Genomic DNA, 16,766 nt, shown 5'->3' with positions numbered 1-16,766 from the left:
TTAGAACTCATAACATTTTTAGAAGTCCATGAAAATGTTTTAATATTAGAAGAAAAAAAATGAAATTTAGGTCAAAGAAAATGTTTTAATATATAATATTAACGTATTCATCATTATGCCAACAGTTATAAACATTTTAAATATTTATTTTATGTATATATGTGTTTATGCTATATGTATTCATATATGTATTTTTATACACACATATATTATTATTATTATTTTCTTTTGATGAAAGAAGGGGCCCATGAAGGCATAAGTGGCTAGGGCCCACAAAAGTCATGATGTGGTGGGGAAGGAGAACAGGGGCTTCTACCACCATTGACAGCTCATCCTGAGCTCCCAGGTATCTGCCTGGCCATTTCTCTTTGAATGATCCCTTCAGAGGGGACATCTGGCTACCCTGAGTGGACCTACCCGCCCCAGGGCTGATTCCTGTTACAGGTTTGGAAAATGCACCTGCAAACATCGACATATCTGGGCAAAGGGCACGGTGGGCGGAGAGGTCAGGGAATTGCGTAAGGAGAGGGACTGTCGGGCAATGCTCAGCACTCGAGGCTATACGCTCATTGATCTTTACAAAGCCTTTTACAGAAGAGGGAGCGCAGGCTCGGAGAGGTTGAGGAATTTGCCCAAGCTCACACAGCCGGGATTCAAACCTTGGTGTTTTGTGCATCTGACTCCCAAAGCACACTTCCTCGTCTCAGATCTCTGTAACCTCTCAGCCACTGTGGAATCACGGTTACAGCAAAATGAGCAGCTCCTGTGCAGACCATCCAGTAGTTCCTGAGGGCTGTTCCCTCCTCTCCATTCCTGCTCCCCCAAAAGTCACTCTCCCAGAACTGATCCCCAAAGGATTCTCAGCCTCAGTTTTCCCTTTCGTGCGTGTTTTGGGGCAAGGGTCTCCCTCCAGTAACAAGGAAGGAGTAAGTGAGAAAAAAGAACGAGGCGTTAGTTCTCTTCCACTGTGCTCACGGGTCCTAAGCCCACAGGCGTGTGTCCTCCCGGAAGCTCCTTCCCACCGCTCGCCGCCCGCCGACAGGAATGCGGCTCGGCCCCTTTAAATCCCGCCCGGGAACGCCCGGGGCCGGGCCGCGCCACGCTGCGCCATTCCTGCATCTGCAGCCTGGGAATCGCGGGTCTCGGCATCTACTCCAGAGGTTTCCTTCCTCTGTGACTCTTCACCCGTCGTGCCAGCTCGGTTCTCTGGACCCCCAGGCTCATCGGCGGTCCAGATAATGAGCCGTATCTACCACGACAGCGCCCTCCGGAACAAGGCGGTGCAGAACGTGCGGTTGCCCGGGGTTTGGGACCCCGCCGCCTACCAGGGGTAGGCTCCGCCGCGCCCCCCGCGGGCTGGGGCATCCATCTCTCCCCAGGCCTGCCAGACCTAGCCTCCGCCGCCCTCTCCCACCTCAGCTTTGAGCCTGGGCTCCTAGATTGAAGGGTAGGATGGAAGAAGGAAAGGCTGGGGTGACCAAAGTCGCTTTTCGGGGGCCTTCATTCCGCACCTCCCCGCAGCCAGAGCGCGACTTCTGAGACGAATATGGGCATGAAACGCCTCGCTGTCACTGGTGCCCTCAAGGGAGGGTCTCCACTCCTGAACTAGGCTCAGAAGGCGGTGCTGTGGCCCATGCAGACCTCTGCCTCTACCCCACCCCCATGACTATAAACTCCAGCCACTTGTCCTGCTGCATTGCCTCCAGGCCTCTGCACAGGCTATCCCCTTTTTCCAGAAAGGAAGGTGCCTGTGCCATGACTGGAACAGCAGGTGGGAATTGGCTGGGAGAGGACAGGGCCTGTCTGGAGGTGAGTGTGGAGGACCTGGATGGCCATGCCATACCATGCGGTGCCTTGCCATCTCGGAAGTTTTGGGAAGGAATGAACCATTCCACTTGAAATTACAAACCAATCAAATCAAACCCATTGCGGACAAATCGAATTCTGACTCATGGTGACCCTGTAGGACAGAGTAGAACTGCCCCACAGGGTTTCCAAGGCTGTAAATATTTACCAAAGCAGACTGCCTTATATTTCTGCTACAGAGCAGCAGGTGGGTTAAAACTTTCCTCTAGCATCCAATCCCTTAACCATTGCACCACCAGGGCTCTTTGAAATTACAAACACTAGAGAATTTTTGTGCCCTTGGTGGTTGGTGGGAGATGGGTAGGAGAAAATAAGGCAGAGTGAGTTTTCTGATTCAGTTTTCTGCCCCTCTCCCATTTCTATGGTTCCACAAAACGGAGCCCTCAGGTTCTGCTTTTATGAAAAGTTGAATTAGGAAGCTGGGGCTCCAGTTCTCTCAGTGAGTGATCCTGTGACCTTGGGGTAGTCCCAAAACCTTTGAGTAAAGGGGAAATAAGGAGCTCTGGTAGTGCAATGGTTAAGGCGTTGGGCTGCAAACCAAAAGGTTGGTGGTTGGAAAGATTTATAGCCTTGGAAACCCTATGGGGTAGTTGTACTCTGAATCGACTCCATAGCAGTGGATTTGGTTTTGGTTTTAAAGTGGGAATAATCATTTCCTCATTCGGTTGTACAGGTTCCTCAGGAGCACAATCAAGTGTTCTGGAATTCCCATTCTTCTCATTGTTATCCATAATTTGTTATAATCCACACAAATGCCTGTACAAGGATCAGGAAGCTGTCATTCAAACAGAACAAGGGGATAAGGGGATATTGCATGGTTTTAAATCAGGGAGGGAGTGCATCAGGGTTGCATCCTTTCACCATACTTACTCAATCTGTATGCTGAGCAAATAATCTGAGAGGCTGAACTATATGAAGAAGAGCACACCATCAGGATAGGAAAAAGACTCATTAACAACCTGTAATATGCAGATGACACAACCTTGCTTGCTGCACATGAAGACTTGAAGCACTTAGTGATGAAGGTTAAAGACTATAGTCTGCAGTATGGATTACACCTCAACATAAAGAAAACAAAATCCTCACAACTGGACCAATAAGCAGCATTACAATAAATGGAGAGAAGATTTGAAGTTGTCGAAGATTTCATATTACTTGGCTCCACAATCAACACCAATGGAAGCAGCAGTCAAGAAATTAGACGACGTATTACACTGGGCAAATCTGCTGCAAAAGACCTCTTTAAAGTGCTGAAGAGCAAGGATGTCTCTTTGAAGACTTAGGTATGCCTAACCCAAGCCATGGTCTTTTCAGTCGCCTCATATGCATGTGAAAGTTGGACAAGCATAAGGAAGACCGAAAAAGAGTCAATGCTTCTGAGTTGTAGTGTTGGCAAAGAATTTTGAAAGTACCATGGACTGCAGGAGAACTAACAAGTCTGTCCTGGAAGAAGTGCAGCCAGAACCCCCTCCTTGGAAGCAAGAATGGCCAGACTCCATCTCACCTACTTTGGTCATGTTGTCAGAAGGGACCATTTTCTGGAGAAGGATATCATGCTTGGGAAAGTGGAGGGTGAATGAATAAGGGGAAGGCCGTGAACGAGATGGATTGACACAGTGGCTGCCATGATGGGCTCAGGTATAGCAAGGATTATGAGGCTGGTGCAGGACAGGCAGTGTTTCATTCTGTGAGTTGGGGCCGACTCAATGACATCTAACAACAACATTCGATTATTGACTGTTGATATGAATGACAACAAGAATATATAGCAGTGCTTTCAAACAGGTGAAAAGAGAAGATAATTCATAGCAATTTAGACCCTTGCCCCCTCCCAGTTTGTTAAATAAAAAAGCAAAACCCTTTCTATGTTGTTGTTGTTGTTGTTAAGTGCCGTCGAGTCGTTTCCGACTCATAGTGACCCCATGCACAGCAGAACAAAACACTGCCCAATCCCGCGCCAGCCCCACAATCCCTGCTATACTTGAGCCCATCATCGCAGCCACCGTATCAATCCATCACGTTGAAGGCCTCCCCCTCTTTCGTCGACCCTCCACCCTACCAAGCATGACATCCTTCTCCGGGGAATGGTCCCTTCTTACAACATGACCAAAATAGGTGAGACGAAGTCTGGCCATTCTTGCTTCCAAGGAGCATTCTGGCTGCACTTCCTCCAGGACAGATCTGTTAGTTCTTTTAGCAGTCCATGGTACTTTCAGCATTCTCCGCCAGCACCACAATCTGCATCCTTTCTATGTAGTAAGCATTTTATAGTTTATAAAACCCCTTCCCATGCATGAACTGATGTCAACGTTGGAAGAGTAGAGTGAGGTGGCTATTGCTCTCTCCATATTGTAGAAAAGTAGACTGAGGCTCTGGTTACAATAATCCCCAATGGCCCTGCAGGAGAGACTTTAACTTGGTCTTAGAACAGCCTTCCAAGGTTAGGTTACTTCTGCCCTCTGGGTAGCACTCCCACCCCCATCCCGGGAGAATGCAGGCCCAATGTGGGAAGCACCGGGAAGGGACCGTTAAGTAATGGATCATGTAAGTTGGAGACATGCATGGACTTTTGTCCATGTACAGACTGACCTGAACCATCAAGCTTGAGATGGAGCTCTTTCCTGTGGACTGACAGAACTAACCCATCCCTTCTTTCCCTCCTTTCCCAGGGGAAATGGCATCCTGCTGGAGGGAGAACTGGTGGATGTATCTCGGCATAGCATCTTGGATGTCCATGGCAGGAAGGTAAGGATGTTTCCTGGGTGGCACCTCAGAGCCCTGGCTTCATAGTCCTTAGCACCAGAGGCAGCTCCCTGGGCTGGGCTCTGCTAGTGGTAAGGACTTGGGATCCACCAAGGGGCTCACAGGGCAATGGGAGATGGGTTACAAGAGCAGCAGCCACATGGGGCTGCCTAGCGGAAGGTACTAGTTAAGGCTGTACCGGGCAGTGAGTGGACAGGTTGGGGGGCTGGACTCTTGCCAGAGGAGTCTGGGTCATAGCTGAGAAGATAAACCAAGCCCTAAACCCAAATAGTGTGTTTGGGCTGGCATTGGGAGCATGAGAGCAGGAAACAGTAAGGACTAAGTATGGACAGGACTAAGTATGGATCCTCTGAGGGAGCCTTGCCACCTTCTCATGGAACAAATTTAGCAAGTCCAGGAGCCTTGCTAGGGGGATCAGAGTGGGTGGCTCTTCGTTCTGAGAGGTAGGGCCCACCCATACCCCTGTCCTCTGGCCTAGTGGTTCCCACTGTTGAGAGGTGGCAAACAAGGTCAGAGTGGGTTAATGGCCTCTGTGGGTTCAGGGTCAGCAGTGACATTCCTGAGTACCAGCTCTGTTTCCCAGGAAATTGTGTGCACATTTAAATTTTTAGAATTGAATTATTATAAATGTGCTGCTGGAGTTTGTTGTTCAGAGCTCTTGGCATGGGCTCATTCATCTTTCAGCATCACTGTTTGTGGCTAGGAATTTTGGAATGGTGAGTTTTTACAAAGCAGGTCATTTGTGTGGACTTGGACTTCCACATGTATACAGGTGGGGAAGCGAGGGGATGTGGGAAAGGATTACTGTTTCCTTTGCTCTCAGCCTGAATATAAAGTCTACACATTGCTGACACTGTCAGTGGTTTTGTTCCCACATTAAAGCCCCTTCTCCCTTTACTCTTCCTGGAGCCATGCCTTTTATCACCACCCCATCTCAGATGTCCAAGGACACTCCTGACATACTGGCCTACATCTCTTTCCTGAGCACTAGTTCTTAACGTCTACCCCCTTTCAAATAGCACCACTTAGATGTATTGACAATATTACCTCCTTGGTATCTAAAACATTTGAAACACCCTGTCAAGGTGGCTAAAGATGCTACACAGAAGCTACTTGTTTCTCCTACACCTGATAGGAACAGCCTCCGCTCCCAGCTCACCGGTATTTTTATGCCAAGAGGTGCTTTGCTACACCCTCCCCTCCTTAGCACATGTATCAGCAGGGTGGGCACACCAATCTGGAGTCCTCCACCAGCCTGCCCAGGAGTACCCAGTAGTATCCCCATGCTGAGACAGGACTCCTAATGCCAGGTCTGACCTATTCCCAGACACGCAGGGTGTTCTCCCCAGCCCCTCTCCGAACTTGCTTGAGTTCCTTGTTCCTGATGATAGTGTGATAGCCTCCTCTGCCAAACTCTAACCATCTTCTCCCCCACCCCCATAGCCAGATAAGCAATGCAGAGTCTTATTGAGCTCCTACCTTGGCCATTCCTTCCCTTCCCCTTCCCATGCCTGCTTACCTCCCAGATGGACCCTCAGGAACTCCAGCCTGTCCTATCATACCTTCTCACTTGCCCCTCCTGCTTTCTGGCTGCCCCTCAAACTCATTTCTGTCCTGCTGCCAACTTCTGTGTCCTGAAAGACCCTTTGAGGGTCTCACTGCTGCTCCAAAAGATTCGCTCTGGTCTACCAAATCCAAACTCCAGATGCCAAATAAAGGTCTGTTTCAAACTGATCCTACTGGCTTTCCCAGCCTAGGCTCCCAAAGGTCTTCTCCAAGCACCCCAAGTTGCTCAGACATGTATGTGGGACTCTTGACCTCTATGTACCTGTTCTAAGCTTTTAATACTCTGTCTATTCCTTTATCTCTATAGTTGCAAGTTTCTCTACCCTTTGAGATTTCATCTTCCTTGTTTCTCCCAGGAAGTAGTCTTCTCTTCTTCAGTTTCCTGGGTTTCACTGGTCCTGTTGTTACTAGAATAGCTGGCAAATAGCATTTATGGCACACGTCGTACTTGACCCCATGCTTGCTCCACCATAATCGCATTGACCCCTTACAGCATTCCTGAAAGTAGACATCACATTGTCCCCATGTTACAGGGGAAATTGAGGCTCAGGAGGGTGAGGAGTGATTTGTCCCAAGTCACACATCTATTGGAAGAGGCAGAGTGGCTGCCCTGGGCTCCTTTTCTGTACTCTTTCCATGACACCTTGGCTGTATCCACTACTGCTTTATGGTGTTTGATGTCCTTAGTGCTTTGTCCTTGGGTGATGGTTTTACTGTGCATACTCTCTGTTTCTGGCTATGTGGAGGCCTTGTGTCCAACCTGACATGTATTACTAGCATGGCTCATTATGTGGCAGGTGCTCTGTTGAACACACAGATGAATGAAAGAGTGAATGAATATCTCAATGGGGGGCATCTGCCCAGGTTGAAATTGATAGAGCTTAGATGGGATTATGGGGTCCAGGAGAGGTAAAGGAGGGCTGTAATTAGAGCCTTGGGGAGTTGTGTGTTGAGGTAGGGGCAGTGAAGGCAGTCCCTTTACTCTTCCTCTACCTGGCCACAGGAGCGCTACTATGTGTTGTATGTCCAGCCCAGTTGCATCCATCGCCGCAAATTCGACCCCAAAGGAAATGAAATTGAGCCCAACTTCAGTGCTACTAGGAAGGTGAATACAGGCTTCCTGATGTCATCCTACAGTAAGTATCCTCCGCCCCTCCTCCTACAAGTCCCTTCTACCAGTGTAGCCTTTCTTGTCCTCTGAGCCTCTCAGCCCCTAGAAAGTATGTTCTTAGCATGGTCAGTCTTGAAATCATACCCTCAGGGCCCCCCTGACTGGACTAGACTCCTTCTTCCCATTCATTCAGAGGTTCCCTATTGCCTTACCTCAGGGCCAGGAGCCTGTCTGGCCTTCCATCTCCTTGAGTGTAATAGGATCATCCATAACCTAATTCTAGGCTGTAACTGTGTGATGGTTAAGTTTATGTGTCAGCTTGGCTAGGCTGTTTGTTAATGGTTTGGCAGATATTAGGTAATCCTCCATTTTGTGATCTGATGTGAGCAGCCAATCAGTTGAAAAAGGAGTTTCCTTGGGGGTGTGGCCTGCATCCAATAGATGTACGTGGATGTTCTGTCATAGCTCACAAGCTCTCCACCCTGTGTCTGACTGGTCATCTTCTGGCCTCCAGTTTTTGGGACTTGAACCAGCATCCTGCCGCTCTTTACCTGCAGATTTTGGGATTTGCTAGCTCCTGCTATGAATTATGATGTTGATGAAGAATGTTGAATATACCATGAACTGCCAGAGGAACAAACACATCTGTCTTAGAAGTACAGCCAGAATGCTCCTTAGAAGCAAGGATAGCAAGACTTCATCTCACAAACTTTGGACATTTATCAGGAGGGACCAGTCTCTGGAAAAGGACATGCTTGGTAAAGTAGAGGGTCAGCAAAAAAGAGGAAGACCCTTAACAAGATGGATTGACATAGTGGCTGCAACAGTGAGCTCAAACATAGTCAAAACTATGGGGATGCCTCAGGACTGGGTAGTATTTTGTTCTGTTGTACATATGGACGCTATGAGTCAGAACTAATTTGATGGCATCTAACAACAACAGCAGGTAAGTTGACAGGTAGGTGGTGGTGGTTGTGGTTGTTAAGTGCCATAGAGTCAGCTCTGACTCATAGTGACCTTGTGGACAACAGAATGAAACACTGCCTGGTCCTGCACCATTCTCACAATCTCTACTATGCTTGAGTCCATCGTTGCAACCACTATGTCATTCCATCTTGTTGAGGGTCTTTGCCTTCTTCCACTGACCCTCTACTTTACCAAGCATGATATTCTTCTCCAGGGAATGATCCCTTCTGACAAAATGATCAAAGTACATGAGATGAAGTCTAGCCTTTTTTGCCTCTAAGGAGCATTCCGGCTGTACTTCTTCCAGGACAGATTTGTTCATTCTTCTGGCAGTCCACGGTATTTTCAGTATTCTTCACTAACACCACAATTCAAACACATCAACTCTTCTTTGGTCTTCTTTATTCATTATCCAGCTTTCACATGCCTATGTGGTGATTGAAAATACCATGACTTCGGTTAGGTGCATCTTAGTCTTCAAAGTGATATTTTTGCTTCTTAACACTTTGAATAGGTCTTTTGCAGCATATTTGCCCAGTGTAATATGATGTCTGATTTCTTGACTGCTGCTTCTAAGGGTGTTGATTGTGGATGCAAGTAAATTGAAAATTCCTAACAACTTCAATCTTTTCTCCATTTATTGTGATATTGCTTATTTGTCCAGTTGTGAGGATTCCCATTTTCTTTATGTTTAGGTGGTGGTAGGGAAGTGTAATCTTGGAAAGTAGGAGGTAGGATGATTTGTGGGCATTCATGAGGAGCAATGTGAGAGGTATCCCTGGTAAAGCTTAGCTGACCATGAATGGAACATGGGCAGGTCTGCATGGGTTGACTGGGATGTTCTCAAGCATAGTGTGGCCACCTAGATGTTTGTGTGGAAAAGAAAGCCTATTGGTTGGCTCTGGGTTGCTGTGCTGAGGTATGGGCATGCACACTTTTGTGAAGTCTGGGGACCTCTGAGCCCCTAGGGAGGCTTCTTGAAGAAGGTAACACCAGACCCCTCCCAAGGTCTACAAATGTGGGGCTTTAGGAGTGAGAAAATGAGGCTGTTGTTTTCCTCTTTGAGTTTATGAGCTCTGTCAGAGTGAGGATGAGTGGACTAGTGGAGTTTGGGGACCACCAAAGTTTACTTCTGGTTCCAGCAGACCCTATCCCAGCTATGGAGGCCGTTAGAATCTGGAGATTCTGGCCACTAGGGTTTCAGTGGGAAGGCAGAATTGTGTGGTGGGTTTGAATCCTGCCTCCTCCACTAACTACCTGTGTGATCATTGACAAGTTACTTAAGTTACTTAACCTCTCTAGGCATTGGTTTACTCATCTGTAAAATGGGAATAACGGACATATTAACACTCACTGAGATTTACTGGTCAAACACCGTGCTAAGTGCTTTACATGCATCATTTCATTTATACCTCATGTCAGTCCTGTCAAAGAAGTACAATTTTTATCCCTATTTTTCAGGCACCGAGAAGTTAAGTAATTTGCCTGAGGTCACACAGCTTATAAGCAGTAGAGCCCAGATTCATACTAGGCAGCCCATGCCATAATTTCTCTGCTGTGGAGTTTGTTGAGTACTCACAGAATGGGTATGCATAGGGAGACCTACCTTACAGTAGTTACGAGGGTTAAATGAGGCAATATGTGTAGAACACTCAGCCCTTGTTAAAGAAGGCTCTCTGTTCAAGCAACAGAGGAAGAAGGAGAGTCAGGAATAGGAGGAAGAAATGGAATATGGGGCTAATTGCCTCTATGACCAACTGCCTCCTTTGCCATAAGACCAGAAGAACTAGATGGTGCCCAGCTACCATTACTGAACATTTTGAACAAAGATTCTGTAGAAGAATCCTGATCAAGAGGGGGAAAATGCAGAACAGAACTTCAAATTCTTGGACTCTAGACTTTCTAGAGTCATGGAGGCTGGATGGACCCCTGAAACCATTGCCCTGAGATAATATTTAAACCTTAAACCAAAAATATCCTCTGAAGTCTTCTTAAAACCAAACAGTAGTTTAGCTTAACCAGTAAAAAATGTCTGCCTTGAGCATTGTGCTCTTTTAAGATCTCCATAAGGGATCAAATTGACAACAGCAACTCAGAAGATTAGATAGGAACCTTAAGGGGTAATGAGTTTATGTTAATGGAGAAGGAACAACTGAGAAAAGAAGGGTAAGAATGGTTATACAACTCAAAGAATGTAATCAGTGTCACTAAATTGTACATGTAGAAATTGTCGAATTGCTGTATGTTCTGCTGTGTATATTTTCAACAACAACAGAAAATAAAATAAATTTTTTTAAAAAATCAAAAAACAAAGAAAAATAAAGGGCCTTTGTAAATGCTTGTTATTAAATCAAATATAACCTTCTCATGCTGTATGTCTGCAGAGGTGGAAGCCAAGGGGGACACCGACAGGCTCACTCCAGAAGCACTTAAGGGGCTGGTCAATAAGCCAGAGCTGCTTGCACTGACAGAGAGCCTGACTCCAGACCAGACCGTGGCATTCTGGATACCTGAGACAGAGATGGAGGTGATGGAGCTTGAGCTGGGGGCCGGGATACGGCTGAAAACTCGGGGTGACGGCCCCTTCCTGGGTGAGCAATGTGGCCCCCACTCTGGCATTATTTCCTGTGTGGCATATGAGGGCTCTGGGTCTCCCTTCTGAGGCTCCCCCACCTCTCCTGCTCAGAGATCATGGGAACAGGTTGGTCTGGTCTCTGTGGGGCATGACCCTTTGAGATTTATTCCTGAGTCCTGGACAAGTTCCTTGGGGTCTTTTGCCTAAACACTCTGGATCCCAGGGTGTTGCCCAATCCTGTGATATCTGTGAGTGACCTAATAACCTGGTGCCTCTGAGGATCCCACTGAGGGCCTCACCAACCACATCCTGGCCTGGAGAGAACAGTGGCTTAACCCAGTCCTGGGGCACCTACCAGAATGGAACCAGCCCCTATCTGTTTCCACCACTGAGAGGGAGGCCATTCAACTTCTTCCCTTCTTTCAGATTCATTAGCCAAACTTGAGGCTGGAACAGTGACCAAGTGTAATTTCGCTGGTGATGGAAAGACAGGCGCATCCTGGACAGACAACATCATGGCCCAGAAGTCTTCAGAAGGGGATGTGGCAGAGACCCGAGAGCAGGGAGATGGGGCAGAAGATGAGGAGTGGGTAGGTCAGGGAGAAGGCTGTGGAGCTGGTATTGGTGTGGTTCTATTTTTGGCAGTTTTATATGTATTGGTTGTAGCTGGGTGTAGGAGGAGGAAGGGTGCCAAAGGGGCAAGGAGGCAGCATCTTCTGACCTCCTCTAACTCCACAAGAGGAAGACAGAATCACCATCAGCAGCCCAAGGCCTGCTCCTATGAGGCCAGACATGCTGCCACCGTTCAGCCCTCCTGCTAACCTTGTCACCAACCGTTCCTCCCATGGTACCCACCACCTCTGTGCTGGGTTTGATGATTAGCTGCAGTGGTCACACAGAACTCACATTATCAGGTTTATTAGGGAAGCAATAGGCTATCATTCAAGTTCAGGAATGCACCCAGTCTCTCTTAGCTGGCCATCTCTCAGCCACCAGTCTCTCTCAGTAGCATGTCTCTCTCTCAGCAGTGCATGTTTCTCATGTCTCTCTCTCAGCAGTGTATCTCTCAGCAGCATGTTTCTCTGAGCAGCATATCTTTCTCAGCTGGCAGTCAGAGAGACAACAGACTCCGTCTGCCTCTGTTGTCGTTGTTGTTATTTGCCGTTGAGTCGGACTCGACTCATAGCGACCCCTCCTTGGGTTTCCGAGGCAGTTTCACTACGGAAGTAGATTGCCCCATCTTCCTTCCGAGGAGTGGCTGCTGGGTTTGAACCACCAGCCTTCTGGTTAGCAGTCAAGTGCCTTAGGCACTATGCTACCAGAGCTCCCCTTCTGCCTCTAGGAGGGCTCATTTTAAGCCTGGCAGAGTAGCAAAACTAACCAATCCCAACATCAGAATTCTATACACCTGAGAGTGAACTTCCCAGAAGATTGCTTCATGCTGCTCCAATAGAAATACACCAGGTGGATAACTTAAACAATCAGGAGCTACTCAGTTGCTCACAGCAAATGCCACCATTGAGTTTACAAAGACTATGGCTAGAAAAGCCACACCATTGAATTTACTGCATCGCAAGGGGGCAGCAGGATAAATCTTTGGTGGTGGGCTTGAGTAAGTTCCAAACCAAACCCATTATCATCGAGTTGATTACAACTCATAACAACCTGATAGGACAGAGTAGAACTGGTCCAAAGGGTTTCCAAAGCTGTAAATCTTTAAGGAAAGCAGATGCCTCATCTTTCTCCCATGGAGTGGCTGGTGGGTTCAAATCACTGACCTTTTAGTTAGCAGCCAAATTGTTTTAACTACTGCACCACCAGAGCTCCTTGAAGGTATGTTAACCATCAGAAAAATTCCTGCAAGATATGAAAGGCGATAACTTGTGTTTCAGTTATCTAGTGTTGCCATAACAAAAATACTATAAGTAGATGGCTTTAAAAAACAGAAATTTACATGCTCTCAATTTTGGAGGCTATAAATCCAAATCTAGGTCTCAGCCATGTAGACTCCTTCTGTAAGTCTCTATTCATTTCCAGAGTCCACTGGCATTCCTTGGTGTTTCTTGGCATTTGTTTTCCCAGTGTGTCTCTGTGTCTTTTCTGGTCTTTTTCTAACTCAGAAGTGATGAGGTTTAGGATCCATCCTAGTATCATCTCATTAACATAACAAAAGCAAAACCAGGGTCACATCCACAGACATAGAGGGTGGAATTTTAATACATATGTTGTGGGGCGGGGGGGGGATGCAATTTAACCCATAACAACTTGGGACCTTGTTGGTGGGTCTGAACTTTGTCTATATACATGAAAGCCCAAAGATTTCTTAAAGTGAAGGGATGGAAAGAAAGAGGTATAGAAGAAAAATAGCAATGGTCGTTATGTCTCTTGAAACATTTCCACTTCAAGTGAATACATTAGCCATGTTGATCAGTAGAGCAGTTGAATGAGGGCCTCACCAGTACCATGTAAGTGAACTTTATCTACCCTATGACATAAGCCTTTTACTAAATCTTCTCTGTTGATATATCTCTCCCCTTGGATTTCTTCAGGATGACTGAGGATACCCAGAAGTGAAGCATCTCCAGGCCCCACCAGCACCATCTATGGCATTGTTGAGCATTTCTTCCATCAACTTCCACTCTGGAGCTCAAGACAGAGAGTAGTACACCAAGTCTTACCTGACTCTTCGTGCTGCCATCTTGGAACACTCTTTGGACAAGCTCTGCTAGAATCAAGACCAAGACCAAGACATTGGTGGTGGGGCCCCATGGTGTGGCTCATGGAGGAGCTTTCTTTAGATGTGAATTGAGTCTTTCTAGACTTTTCACAATGACCCTTGCCCTGGGTGGAAGCCTTGTTTTTAGAGGCAGGTGGTAAATGAGACCCCCAGAACAACCTGAGATAAACTGGCTTGGTCATGGTGCAGAGTTGAAGTATATCCCTCATCTGGATGCAGAGTAGCTGGGGGAGAAGTTTCCAGGGGCACATTCCTCTGTGTGTATTATACTCCTTGCTTTCATTCCACACTCCCACTCTCTCTTAACCCCCATACCTCTGCTCTCGTGCTTCTAGCCTCCTTGTCCCTTATACCTTTTCCTGCCCCCTGGAGTTGCCAGTTTATTCGTGCATTGATTCCATGCTGCCATAGACTTTCCTGCCTTCTGTCTTCCCTGGCTCGTTCCTGGTGCTGTTCTCAAAAAGGCCACCAGTGTTCTCTGGTGTGGTTGCCTGGTCCTCATCTCTCAGGCTCTCTCTGCCAGGCTGCCTTTTTTTTTTTTTTAATTGTGATTTGGGTGAAAGTTCACAGAGTAAATTCACTTTCTATACAGCAGTTCACATACACTTTGTCTCATGACATTGACTACAATTTACCCCAATGCAACAGCTCCCCTCCCACTTCCTCCCGATAGTTACGTCTTCCCTGTGTCCATCCCTCCATGCACTCCTGCCCCCTGAGCTGTCTCCCTGTGCATAAATAGCTCCTCTTTCTCCCATGATTGTTCTCTCCAAGGAGTGTATGTACTCAGGTACATGTTCAACTCATATGCCTGTCTTTTGTTTGGCTGGAAGCCACAGGTGTGGGTTCAATTCCAGACCAGAAGGACAGCTAGGGACCATAGTCTCAGTGGTTCCACCAGGCTCTGTCAGACCAGCAAACCTAGTCCCCTCCCCCCCTTTTTTTTTCCAAATGAGTTTGAGTTTTGTTCCACATTGTTCTCCCTCTCTATCCAGGATCTCGTACATAGATCCCCCTCTGAGTGGTTGACAGTGGTAGGTCTCATAATCCTATAGGCTGAGGATTGCATGGTGTACCAGTCACGAGGACTAATTGTTTCCATGAATCTTTGGTTTTCTTCCTTCTTCTTTGCTCTGGATGAGGAGAGACCCATCATTGCATCTAGATGGCTGCTTGCAAGCTTTTAAGATCCCAGTCGCTACTCACCAAAGTAGGAGGTGGAACAGTGTTTTGTATAGTATGTTATGCCACTTGAGCTTGATGTCCCCTGCACCTGTGTCCACAGATTCAGCTACTCACTCCCTCTGGGTAGCTGGCTGTGACCAAGAAGTGACTACAACCTTGTTCCTTCTCAGTTCTACTATACCCCTGGGAATTCTTACAGAACATACAAATACACATGTAGAACCATTGTCTGCCAACCCTATAGATGGTCTTGGGCACACTACCTGCTGCATAGACATACCTAATAGTTCAGCCTGTCCACCAATCTAGCCACTCATATACCCGTGTTTGCCTTCACTGACAACACAGTACTGTATGTGCAAAAGGATTAATCTTTGTTGTCTGCACCTCCCATGTACCTCTCTATGTCTTCCTCTTTCTCAGTGCCACCATGTTGATCACTCACATTTGGTACATTGCCCTTCTCTTCACCCAAATCAATACTTATCTCTACCTATCTAACAGTGTTCCCTTCCCTACCCTCCCACCCCTGGTAACCAACAAAGAAAATTTCCTTCCATATATAAACCATTCCTTGACTTTTACAATAATGGACTAATACAATATTTGTCATTCTGTGATTGACTTATTTCACTCAGCATAATGTCATCCAAATTCATCCATGTTATGTAGTGTTTTGCAGATTATACATTATTCTTTAGCGTTGCATAGTATTTCATTGTGTATATGTACCATAGTTTGGTTATCCATTCCTCAGCTATGGACACCTAGGTTGTTTCCATCTTTTGGCTGTTGTAAATAGTTCTGCGATGAACATGGGTGTGCATTTATCTGTTCTTATCATGGCTCTCACTTCTTTAGGATATATACCTAGTAATGGAATGCCTGGATCTAATGGTATTTCTATTTCCAACTTTTTAAGGAATCACCATACTGCTTTCCACAGTGGTTGTAGCATATTACAGTCCCACCAGCAGTATATGAGAGTCCCAGTCTCTCTGCATTCTTGCCAGCATTTGTTATTTTCTGTCTTGTTGAACTTTGCTGCTAGCGCTGGGGCAAGATGGTATCTCATTATTGTTTTGATACTGCCTCGGAAACCCAAGGAGGGGTCGCTATGAGTCGGGGCTGACTCGATGGCAAATAACAACAACAACAAAAATGGCTAATGATTGTGAGCATTTCTTCATGTGTTTGTTGGCCGCCAGGCTGCATTTTTAATAACACCTTTTGTATTGTTGTTTTATACCTTGATAACTTTATGAATGAGTAAATTTTCAGAAAAGAGTCCTTCCACATTGACTGGGTTATTGTCAAGTGTAAACAGTCTCCCAGTTGAGCAACTCCCTATTGAAAGGATGCCATTTCTCTTTGGTCAGGAACTTTGCCTTGCTGGCTAGTGTGCCCAAACCTAGCTCTGTGAAGAGATCTAGAGTTGAAATGTACATGTCTTAACAATGAGAAGACTTACTTAGTGGCATGTGGATGGATCCTGTTTGACTTGGGGAAAGGAGGGTGGTGGTGGTGAACTAATAAGTATTGAGTCCCTCTCATATGTCAAAGAGTTCTTGGGTGGCCTGAACAGCTAATTTGCTTGGCTGCTAACTGAAAGATTTAAAGTTTGAGTCCACCCAGAGGCTCCTTGGAAGACAGGCCTGTCAATTTCCTTCTGAAAAATTGGTCACTAAAAACCCTATGGAACACAGCTCTACTCTTAATACACATGAACTGCCATCAAGTCAATTCCTACTCACAGTGACCCACATTGGGTTCCCAAGAAAGTAAATCTTTATGGAAGTAGATTGCCCTGTCTTCCTTCTGTGGAGCAGGTGGTGGGTTTGAACTGCCAGCCTTCTGGTTAGCAGTCATATGCCTTAGGTACTGTGCCACCAGAGCTCCTTCTAACACATGTGAAAAAACTCACTACCATCAAGTCGATTCAACTCATAGCAACCCTTCCTTGGATTTCCGAGGTGGTATCTCTGTGGAAGTAGATT

At 46.5% G+C, this 16,766-nt stretch overlaps 1 protein-coding gene across 1 annotated transcript; it reads left to right on the top strand.

Annotated features, from left to right (window-relative positions):
- The first annotated feature begins 1,238 nt into the window (after window positions 1–1,238).
- ARPIN (actin related protein 2/3 complex inhibitor) lies at window positions 1,239–14,896 on the top strand. The gene is made up of 6 exons (XM_007945179.1): window positions 1,239–1,330; window positions 4,536–4,611; window positions 7,199–7,331; window positions 10,657–10,863; window positions 11,274–11,437; window positions 14,870–14,896. Exons 1-6 carry the CDS (start codon window positions 1,239–1,241, stop codon window positions 14,894–14,896), a joined length of 699 nt encoding a protein of 232 aa, XP_007943370.1.
- The last annotated feature ends 1,870 nt before the right edge of the window (window positions 14,897–16,766 follow it).

This window comes from Orycteropus afer, unplaced genomic scaffold (genome assembly GCF_000298275.1).
Source record: "Orycteropus afer afer isolate SDZICR_OR568_19922 unplaced genomic scaffold, OryAfe1.0 scaffold00132, whole genome shotgun sequence".
In the NCBI taxonomy this organism is placed as follows: Eukaryota; Metazoa; Chordata; class Mammalia; order Tubulidentata; family Orycteropodidae; genus Orycteropus; species Orycteropus afer.
The sequence above is the reverse complement of the archived record's forward strand: the minus strand, read 5'-3'. Positions and strand labels throughout refer to the sequence as shown.

Excerpts from the sequence above, each read along its gene's own strand:
- ARPIN (XM_007945179.1), top strand. The coding sequence starts at position 1,239 with ATGAGCCGTATCTACCACGACAGCGCCCTCCGGAACAAGGCGGTGCAG. Across the intron at positions 1,331-4,535 it reads GACCCCGCCGCCTACCAGGG|GGGAAATGGCATCCTGCTGG; the intron begins GTAGGCTCCGCC and ends CTCCTTTCCCAG. Across the intron at positions 10,864-11,273 it reads GGGTGACGGCCCCTTCCTGG|ATTCATTAGCCAAACTTGAG; the intron begins GTGAGCAATGTG and ends CCCTTCTTTCAG.